Source organism: Papaver somniferum, chromosome 11, assembly GCF_003573695.1.
Source record: "Papaver somniferum cultivar HN1 chromosome 11, ASM357369v1, whole genome shotgun sequence".
In the NCBI taxonomy this organism is placed as follows: Eukaryota; Viridiplantae; Streptophyta; class Magnoliopsida; order Ranunculales; family Papaveraceae; genus Papaver; species Papaver somniferum.
Genome location: NC_039368.1, coordinates 110,954,723 through 110,965,302, shown reverse-complemented (window position 1 = coordinate 110,965,302; position 10,580 = coordinate 110,954,723). Strand labels below are relative to the sequence as shown.

The following is a 10,580-nucleotide window of genomic DNA, read 5'->3' as shown; positions in this document are numbered from 1 at the left end:
TGGCGGTGGCGGTGGTCGGAGGTGGCGGCGGTGGCGGTGGTGGCGGTGGTGGAAGGTGGCGTTGGCGGTGGTGGTGTTGCTTGTTGGTGGTTGTTTGTTGCTTGTTGGGGGTGACAATATAATAAAAATTAAAGTGGGGTTGATTTTTGTTTTTGTTGGGGTGATTTAAGCTAGAAAGATAATATAGACGGTTTATATTAAATGGAGTTTTTATGAACAATTTGTTTTGTTGTAGTTTTTGTATATGGATGGTGATACCTTTGGGTTATAACTCGCCGACGGAAAAAAAGAAATACAAATCCCATAATTAGGCTTTTAACTTGGAAGCTATAAGCATGTAACTGTTGTTAGTACATGCATAGAAAGTACAGAGTCTATCAGAGAGAAAAAAGACATTGTTTGTATCGAGCCGAACGCCCTATCATAGAGATACACGTGCGAGAGAAAGCCCAAAGTTGTATTTAACCATCAACGGCCAAACAGAAACTCAAATTGTAACGAAGCAGCTCATCAAACAGTGAGGAGGAGGAGCATAAGAAACATCGAAATGAAAATAATTTAATTTCCTCACTCACTCTCTTCTCTCTTCTTCTTCACCTAAACTCTTTTTTCACACAACAAATACCAAACCCACCCAAAACAAAACAAATCTCAAAGGGGCGACGATCATTCCGATGTTCATTGCTCTCTCTACATATTCCATCATTTTGTAGGGTTCACATTTTCTCCATCTTACAATCAATCAAATTTCTCCTTCCCTAATTCAGATTTCATTTCCAGGTATTATTATTATACATTGTAGTTGGTTCAGGAGAATATGGCTACAACCATACCTAATTCATTGTTAAAGTATTCTGGAACATCATCGATTTCGGATCTTTTACAAAGTTCAAGTAATGGTGTTAATGGTGTACCGTTGAAATCATTAGGAAAGACTACAAGATTAGGTTCTAGTTCTTTGATTAGAAGAAGGGATTTGAGTGTATCAGCTTTGATTAAGAAAGGGAAGAAAAAAGATGAACATCCATGGCCAGAGGATGCGGATCCAAATGTTAAAGGTGGTGTTTTGAGCCATCTTTCACATTTTAAGCCTTTGAAAACTAAACCTAAACCGGTTACTTTGGATTTTGAGAGACCACTTATGGATCTGGAGAAGAAGATTATTGATGTAAGTTTAAAGTTTTTTTATTTGTCAATTCGTTACACTTTTGTTTGTTGGTTGTGGGATTTAATTGAGCGAGGAACGAATTTGTGGCTTGCAGGTGCGAAAAATGGCACAGGAAACTGGTTTGGATTTTAGTGATCAGATCATAATGTTGCAGACCAAGTATGAGCAGGTAATGGATTTTTTTTTGAAAAAAATGCATGTCTTTTATGTTATGTTATTGTATATGGAAATTTGATGTTCATAATTAATTGATTGCCAAACTTAACACTGGATTCTTGGTATAATCGAAATGACAAGTAATTGCCGGTGTTATATATTCAGTAATGGAATTGAATAGTTTCACGAGTACTGAATTCTTAAATAAATTTGTAAGAAACCAAAAATGAAATTTTATGTATCAGATCAGTGTTATTATATTGGGAGATAGTTGATTGTAAATAATTGCTCTCATTGTTCCTGTTATAATTAAATGTTTAGTAAATGCCGATGTTTATATAACATTGATACATTGAGGCTTTACATATTTATTAGCATACTAATTGATTTTGCAAGGAGCAAAATGAAATCTTCTTGCTGCTTATAATGGTGAAATTGTATAATGGTGAAAGGAGTTAAACCAAAAAAATTATTGGATGGTTGTTTTATCAAGTTAGTTGAGTTTGAGTTCCGTCCATCTTAAACTTTTTATGAGGCGAAAACGTTAAGCCTCTTGCTTCTGTTGATATTTTGCAAATTTCTTTTGTAAACTTGGAGCCTTATGCGATGTCTAACTTACAGCTGTTGGACTGTTGTTGATTTCAGGCTCTAAGAGATCTCTACACACATCTGACTCCTATACAGCGGGTTAATATTGCCCGACATCCTAACAGGCCAACTTTTCTTGATCATGTTATAAACATTACTGACAAGGTAATTCTCACTGGGCTATCAAAATTAAGCATATATTTACTTGGCTACAGCTTACAGCTCAATTGGTTTCAAATTTAGTTGTTTGGGGGAACATAACTTTTGCTAAATCTTTCCTCTTTGTCCAGTGGGTAGAGCTTCATGGAGATCGAGCAGGGTATGACGATCCAGCTATTGTTACTGGTCTTGGAACCATAGATGGGCAAAGGTACATGTTCATTGGTCAACAGAAAGGTAGAAACACAAAGGAAAATATTCAACGCAATTTTGGGATGCCTACTCCTCATGGGTATGTTTTCATCGTTGTGAATCATCATTTAGTTGAATATCAGCAAATACACTTGATTTATAATCCAGGGAACAGTTAAATCAAATAAAATCTTTTTGATAAGGTCCAAATTAACTCTTTGTACCGTGTTCTTTTTTGATAAACTCAAAACCTAAAAAGGAAATCTGCTGTTCATACAGTTACCGGAAGGCTCTTCGCATGATGTATTATGCTGATCATCATGGCTTTCCCATTATCACTTTCATTGACACACCAGGCGCTTATGCAGATCTTAGATCCGAAGAACTAGGCCAAGTATGTATTGAATTTCGAACAGTTACGTGTTATAAATTTATAACTGGGTGAAAAAATTAATTTGCTTTATCTGCACGCAGGGTGAGGCCATCGCCTTCAATCTGAGGACTATGTTTGGTCTTAAGGTTCCAATTGTTTCTATCGTTATTGGAGAAGGTGGCTCTGGTGGTGCTCTGGCCATTGGATGTGCTAACAAATTATTAATGATGGAAAATGCAGTTTTCTTTGTTGCCAGGTGATTTGAAATAAAGCAGTAGGTGATCAAAATTTGTATTATACAATAAACTTGATGTTTGATCATATCCTTTCTCTGTTTATTTTTTCCTTTTTTTCCTGTAGCCCAGAAGCATGTGCAGCAATTTTATGGAAGAGTGCCAAAGCTTCGCCTAAGGTATTTATTAATTAGCCTGCGGGGGCTTGTTTATCTGAAGTTGGTTCGTTGTTATTGAATTTTGGGTTCCTCGTTTCTGCAGGCAGCTGAGAAGTTGAAGATAACTGCTCCGGAGTTGTGTAAGCTGGGAATTTGTGATGGCATTATTCCTGTAAGATTCATCTCTTCCTTGTGTGAACATATCAATCTTTTTTTGGTTTTGCTTCATACTACTTTGGGCTTGTCTGAACTCCGAATCCATTTTTTTTATCCTACACGGATTCCCAACATATATTTAAGATGGTATCGAAGTATTTTGTTCAGCATCTTACTCATCATGGTGTGTGCTGGGAGCTTAGGTTCATTCTGAAATACTCAGCAAAAGAAATGTCTTCTGTTAGATTTGCTTTTTTTAGCTAAGAATTTTTTTCTCTCTCGTATTCTTTATCCTTAAGGAGTTTGCTGTTCCAACAGGAACCTCTCGGTGGAGCACATGCTGATTCAGCTTGGACTTCACAGCAGATCAAAATTGCAGTTACTGAAGCAATGGCTGTAAGAACGAGTCATTTTAATTCTTACAGTTTGTATGCATAGAATCATTTTCTGGTAAATTCATCTCCTCATCCTTTACTTGTGCAGGAGCTCAAGAAGATGGATGTACCAGAGCTTTTGAACCACCGGATGCTCAAGTTCCGTTCTTTGGGTGGTTTCCAAGAAGGGTTACCAGTAGAACCTGAAAAGAAAGTCAACATGAAGCAGAAAGAGGAGCCCATCGTTCAAAGGGAAGAAATTAGCAAGTCTTCAGACATCGAATTAGAGGGTGAGGTAGAAAAGCTGAGAGAGCAAATTATGAAGGCCAGGGAATCATCTACCGAGCTTCCTAAGCTGGGTATGGATGAGATGATCGAGAAATTGAAAAGGGAGGTTGATCAGGAATACGCTGAAGCTGCTAAAGCAATGGGTTTAACCGACAGCCTGAACAAGTTGCGCGATGAGTTTCTAAAGTCAAGGAAATCATCAGAGCAAGCAATGGACCCTAGCTTGGTGGAAAAGATTGAGAAACTTAAAGCGGACTTCAATCTGGGTCTGTCAGAGGCTCCAAACTATGCAAGTTTGACGTATAAACTTGACATGCTGAAGGAAATATCGAAAGCCAAGAAACTTTCTGAGCAGAATGAAAAAGCAATGACACTTAAACAGGAATTCAATAAGAGATTCAAAGAAGTCATGAACCGTGCTGATGTGAAGAAGAAGATTGAGGCACTTGAGGCTGATATTGCAAGTGCTCGGGGTTCCAAGGATGAGACGTTGGTTAAAGCATTGAAGGAGAAAATTGTAAAGGTGAAGAAGGAAGTAGAATTTGAATTGGCCGATGTTCTCAAGTCTTTACGATTGGATGTTGATGTTGTAAAATCAAAAACAAAAGCCTTGAATGAGCAAATCCCACTTCCAGACATAAAGTACAGAATTGATGAATTGAACGAGGACATTAATGAAGGAATAGAAGAAGCTATCAGCTCGACAGATCTTAAGAATAAGATAGAGCTTCTGAAATTGGAGATGGTGAAGGCAGGAAAAACTCCTGATGCAGAGGCAAAAAATAAGATCGATGCTCTGAAGCAGCAAATCAAGCAGAAGCTTGCGGAGGTCCTGGCTTCCTCATCGTTGGTCGAGAAACATGCAAATCTGAAAGAGGAGATTGCACAAGCTGTGGAAGATTCTGGAGAATCTGATGAGAGTATTTTGAAGGAAGACTTGAGATATGGTGATTCAGGTGTGGGAATCGCTGCTGGCCGTATCTATAGTTAATGTGAGTTGCATCAATCCTACAAATCTTTATGTTTTAACTGGAAACTTCTATTGTAAGTTTCCAGTAACTGTAGTCTCAATGCATTTCTTTTCTATTGACAGAGATGGTTACAAACTCGAGACTGAAATTGCTCTTCACTGAATCACATTACTCGAGAGTCTTATGAACGGTGCCAGGTACCACTTCCATCATCTCCGTTCACTGCAGCTTATGGTTCTGTATTGTAGAATTCGAAGACATCACATGTCTATTCGGAGCACGAGATAAGTGTAGGCAGATTAGCTCTACTAGATTCTAAGACTCTCCTCCTTTTTTTTTTCTATGTTGTTTCCTCTTTAAGTTATTTTGTTCATTTGTCCCATTTTTGCCAGATTCTATGTTATAATAGTTCCTTGTGATAGTCGTGCAAAACTCTGTATAGATTTTATGGTTTGAGGAAACTTAACAAGAAGAAACTTTAATAATAACTGTTATTAGATTTGAGTGGTTTGTCTGGGGTTTCTTAACAGAACATACTCATGGACCTCATGGTGTTTTTTTTTATATATAAAATAAGTAGTATGAGCTTCTAACTTTCTCTTGTTGTTCATCATATAATGATTCCAAAATTGATTTGAAGTTTCTGAAATCTACTCAACTGTATTATTAGCTTTGTGACATTTACTCCTGGTTGTCTGTATTTAGACAAACTGACAGCTCAAATTCCAGTTCAAATATGGTTTTCAGATTTTTTTGTCAAATGGTGAATATTACTTTGTATGTGATACCCTAATGGTCCAAGCAATAGCTACATGCTAAATACCTGCAAGCTTCACTTAATTTATTTTTTTCTTCCAGTTTTTATATTTCATTCTTATCTTGTTTCAGTGTCATTCATAAGATCCTTATTCCTTTATTTGATAAACACATGTACCCTCCTTGAATGACGGTTGAACCTCTTGTGCTTGTGACACAATGTTTTCTCTTCCTCTCAACACCCTCTAGAGATGTTCTTTGCCCGGCCTTCGAGTGAGCTTTGGTCACCAGTTTTATGGGTTCTGATTGTTGCTTTTGCCTGTAAATTTCTGAAGAACAAAATTTTTGGGTTTTCCTTTTACTGTCAACTCCCCCGAACCAAATATTTACCGGAACCTGAAACATCAGGTATTCAGGGGGTACTACAATGAGCAGTCTGATGCCAACCCAATCCTCCTCAAATGTCACTTTCAACTATTTGCGTACGGCTGGCTTTTGTGGATATGGTTGCTTTTGCTTTATTGACAGATCCCAAACGCAAACAGAATTGCTAGATATTTTTTTTAGCAACAGATAAGATCATTGCAAAGAAGATCCAAGAATATCAGACTTCTTACTTACTTACTGAGAACACAGAGAAAACAAAGATAGTTTCTCATCAATGGAGTTGCCAATGAGACCAAACAGGAGTGATGTTCATTTATCAGCAGAAGAAGAAACAAAAATCGAGAATGAAACTCGAAAACATTTCGATGATCTTGCTCCTAAACGAATCTCTAAACCTCAACGTAGTGAGTACTCTTCTCAATCCAACCTCAACTACAACGACGACAACAGTAACAACATCATACCTGAATTAACTAAGTTCCAAGAACTCGAAAACCATGTTCCTCAGGTTAGCTTCTTATTTCTGACTGTCTAATTATTTGTAACCAGCTTGTGAAATTTACTGGTTTTATTTATTGTGTGGAAGGATTTGGTTTACAATGAAACTACTCCACAAGAAAGAGTTGCCGAGGAAGAATACACTGAAACAGAATATTACAAAGATCTCAACTGCATTGACAAGCAACATCACACGGTATTATATTGCGAACCCAAATTCTTAAATTCAGTTATGTACCGGTTTCAAGAAATTTCTGATTTTTTGCTGTTTTTTTGGTGGCAGACTGGAACAGGGTTCATTAAGGTGAATAACAGTGGGGATTGCTTTAACCTCTCACCAGATACTAACATTGAACACCATTCTTCTTCCAAAGGGAATCCTGCTACAAATGATTGGATCCCTGCCAGTAATGCCGCTGATATGGTAAACAACTTATAATTGGTCAGAGTTTTTGATACATTCTCAAGTTTACGAGGACACTGTTTTCTGATTGTATTTATTTTTTTTGCTATTTTCAGGTAAGTTCAGACTCTCACAAGCCGAATAGAAGTGATATCTAAAACGACAAGGAAGAAGGCTCAAAGAAGAAAAGGAAGTCTGTTAGCTGAATTTTCTTATGCATGTGTAATCTGTATTTCCAAGTCTTCATCATAGTATATGTATTTTGGGAACTGCTGGTTTAATACTTCAAATAAAATTCATTCGTAATCGATATCATGGTTGTCGAAGAATCTACTGCAAAGGACCAAGTGTTCTATAGTCAGATATCTTTCATTGCAAATGATTTTAAGATTTCGGTATTATGATTTGTTCAACACAAATATACAATATGTACTAGTTGCTAAACTATGTACTCTGAGCCAACTATAGACTGCAAACTACAACTGTACCACAAGAGACTGAGCTTGTAAAGCTTCACTTTCCTATGTACCAAATTCCAAGCTCATCCGAGGCACTCTCAATCCGTAGATAGGGTCTACAATCTTGAAATTGCGAGTCCCTAAACACGGCCCAGCTAAGGCTTCCATTTTGCTGCTAATTACACTTCTGATACGGAATCCTTGGTTGTTGAGCTCTTTCCTTCTCCTTGCCAAATATTCCCATGTCTCCATTTTCATTTCTTCGTCGGTTCTGCAAGAGTGAAAAGACAATGCAAGAATTGTTTCATATTTTCTAGTTGAATATGCTGGATTGTGTATATTACCAAACTAGCTCAGGGAATGTTGAGAGAGATCGAACTTACCTCATTATCAAAGAAGTCCAGCCTCCATATCCTGCAGAAAGAAGATTCTCTTCTGTGACATTTCGCTGCTTCTCAGGATTCCTAGTGATGTAAATCACTGCCCAACCACTATCTCGGAGCTCAGAGTAAAATTCAAGCAAAATCGCTTTAACTGAATAGTTCAGCTCTTCAATCCGTTTCGGACCGATCACATCATTCATATCAAATCTGTGTCACGAGAGATCAGTAATGTAAGCTGTCTATCCCACATCTTCTGCTCGCCACAAAAATAAAAGATAAGCGGGAAAATACTATCCAATTAAGTTATGAAGGAGCGTTACCGAAACTGCAATTGGCTGGTGTTACGAGGATTATTAGACTGCAAGATGTCATCTAAATCAATCAACACAATATCAAAGTTATCTTTCAGTGCCAGACTACTCAAGTATCTCTTTGCCATCAAAATGGTTAACTTCAAATCCCCTAAATATTGACCCTCAGTGATGTACTGAGTAGCATATGGATGACAGCTCTTAGGAAACTCAATAGGCCCCAATCCATTAAGCTCCGCGTGTTCACGGAAGAGCCTACAGTAAGCATATGTATCAGTTATTGGTTTCTGTTGCTCAACAACTCCTCCACTTTGGCTTTGACAGGATTGGAGCATGACGGTCAATGTGATCAGCAATGTCATGAAGAGCACCACAAGTGTTATTGCTGATGCTATGAAAACTGTTGCAGCGAAAGATGTGATATAGAAACCTGACTCCATCATATACTGGCTTCCAAATTCTACATGAATCAAGAGACAGAATAAGCAAAAACTCCATATTGGTGCCACTCGTGAGGAGAGGACAATCGACCAAATGGCCTGCTAATTGTTGTCTATGAAGAGAACTACCTAAAGCGATGTTTGCAAACAAAATACTGTACTTGTTGCAAATAAATGAAGTGATGGAGAAAATATAACTTACCCGAACCTCCTCTACTTGAAAGGGCATAGGTGGAGTTTCTACGGTCCAACTGATCCTCCATAAAAGACATTGGTGATCAGCCAAACAAGAGAACAATGTCTTCCAAATCAATCCAAGAAGCTAACTCTCCAGGATGCTGCAAGATGGAAAACATTATAAGAAGGAGAAAAATGAATAAATGCACATGTCTATGGGCACTTAAGAAGTACAACACTAGAAACAAACTCATCACATACAAAATGTCGTCAAGAATCGAAACTCCCAGGAATCTTCACTGTCCATGTGCAGCAAGCTATAATCTTCTGCACCAATCACCTTCACGAAAAAACCGTAGCTGTATGTCATTAGTTTTTATCCTTAAGCGCAGAAATAGAAATCCAGATAAAACTTTTCAAATGCATATCATCATTATCCATGGCATACTAGGGGTAGTTAAGAAAACAAACAAGGACAATACATCATGTTATATAAAGCAAAGGAAATTCCCAAGAAGGATCATTTCCCCCAGGTTACCAAAAAAGGCCTCCTAGTACATCATTGTCACAAAAGGTACTCCATAGTGCAGTTTATAAGTAGCTGTGGACTGTCAACCCATATCATCCGTCGGTTGAATCAATAAACGAAAACCGATACTGCCATACGCGGAATCTCGATAAGAATCCAATTTTGAGCTGAAATCATAAGAAACTCTAAACTGGTCCCACTTCCTAATCTCCTAAATCTCTCAAATAAAATTAGTAATCAAACCAAAATTGAATCCAATCAGATAAATAACAAATCGATGAGCACAAAAATTAGAGAAATCTGATCAAATTGAAATCATTTATCCTTGTATTTAGAAGAGTAACTTCATATTTTTACCTCAAAAACAGATACAAAATGAAACAAAAAACAATCCACATCCAAGTAAACAACCATCTGAACAACAAAATCCAAAAATGAAAGCAAACCCACGAAACTGAATTTTTGTTCAACTTACTTTCAATCAAGAAACGGATATTAAAATGGCAACTTAATTTTTCCTATTGAATTTATGAAAAGAAGTAAAAGATGTTACCTGAGAAGAAGAAGATTGATAAACGAGATCCAAGGAATAATTGGAGAAGAAAAGAAAAGATATTAGTGATCTCAAACAAACTAGTCATCACAAGTTTCAGAAGCAGAATCCTAATAATAATGCAACGGTAATAACTTACATAGTGTCTTCCACAAAAACTAACCACCGTGGATGCCTTTTAATGTCGTTTCTTAGTTAAAGTAATCCTATTGAATGAATGGTTTTGCCCATTCGTACGACAGATTTAGGTCCCACTTATGCGTCCTCCAACGGTGTTAGATTTTCTTGATGTCATTTAAGATTTGGGGATTGTGTAACACTGAAGAATATTAAGTGGGCGGATAACATCTCCGAAAGACTTGGCCTGGTTTTTTCCAACAGTGTGGGGCCAAAATTATTAACAAATGGAGGATTAATTATTGAATGAAACACTAGCGTGGAGTGTTACTGGTTGAAGTGTGAGGCATATTTGGAGGACCCTCCGTATATAAAGCAACTTTGGTGCATAACGTTGTATACATCGAGAGGGGATCTAGCGACAGAAAGGTCATCCTCTCTGTATTGGGATAGGGGTGGACAGAAATGGACCCCATCCCTCCCTCACACGATAGATACACAACGTTGTGTATCTATCATTTTCGTATATAAAGTTACTTAATACCTGGTTTGGTTTGGTTGGTCGTCAGAATTCAGGATGGACTGTTCGTTATTCAATCAAATTAAAGTTTAGGACGTGCTTATCTAAGTTTTGTTAGTGGGTTGGCAGTGGATAATATTCATGAGATGAGAGGCTCAAGGCTAGGGATCGTTAACTCGGAGGTGAAGTGTTTTATTTACCGGGGTTCTCAAGACATACCCTTAAATGATAC

The 10,580-nt window shown here is 37.5% G+C and overlaps 3 protein-coding genes across 5 annotated transcripts; 2 read left to right on the top strand and 1 right to left on the bottom strand.

Moving 5' to 3' along the window:
• The first annotated feature begins 504 nt into the window (after nt 1-504).
• LOC113321007 (acetyl-coenzyme A carboxylase carboxyl transferase subunit alpha, chloroplastic-like) lies at nt 505-5,326 on the top strand. The gene is made up of 11 exons (XM_026568885.1): nt 505-1,168; nt 1,263-1,337; nt 1,970-2,077; nt 2,203-2,363; nt 2,543-2,657; nt 2,738-2,892; nt 2,997-3,048; nt 3,131-3,199; nt 3,502-3,579; nt 3,667-4,837; nt 4,939-5,326. The coding sequence occupies exons 1-10, from the start codon at nt 818-820 to the stop codon at nt 4,834-4,836; spliced, it is 2,334 nt and encodes a 777-aa protein (XP_026424670.1). The 5' UTR covers nt 505-817; the 3' UTR covers nt 4,837; nt 4,939-5,326.
• Nucleotides 5,327-6,125: 799 nt separating this feature from the next.
• On the top strand, nt 6,126-7,186 carry LOC113322418. The gene is made up of 4 exons (XM_026570499.1): nt 6,126-6,467; nt 6,546-6,653; nt 6,741-6,881; nt 6,977-7,186. Exons 1-4 carry the CDS (start codon nt 6,234-6,236, stop codon nt 7,016-7,018), a joined length of 525 nt encoding a protein of 174 aa, XP_026426284.1. The 5' UTR covers nt 6,126-6,233; the 3' UTR covers nt 7,019-7,186.
• Nucleotides 7,187-7,208: 22 nt separating this feature from the next.
• Nucleotides 7,209-9,869, bottom strand: LOC113322417 (uncharacterized protein At2g39920-like). Of its 3 annotated transcripts, none has more exons than XM_026570498.1 (6): nt 9,851-9,869; nt 8,891-8,969; nt 8,655-8,790; nt 8,022-8,472; nt 7,702-7,908; nt 7,209-7,589 (listed from the first exon to the last, which is right to left on the bottom strand). In XM_026570498.1, exons 3-6 carry the CDS (start codon nt 8,722-8,724, stop codon nt 7,382-7,384), a joined length of 936 nt encoding a protein of 311 aa, XP_026426283.1. In that variant the 5' UTR covers nt 8,725-8,790; nt 8,891-8,969; nt 9,851-9,869; the 3' UTR covers nt 7,209-7,381. The 3 variants fall into 3 exon arrangements, with proteins under 3 accessions (XP_026426283.1, XP_026426281.1, XP_026426282.1); XM_026570496.1 differs by lacking the exon at nt 9,851-9,869 and adding an exon at nt 9,712-9,844; XM_026570497.1 differs by lacking the exon at nt 9,851-9,869 and adding an exon at nt 9,634-9,652.
• Between the last annotated feature and the right edge of the window lie 711 nt (nt 9,870-10,580).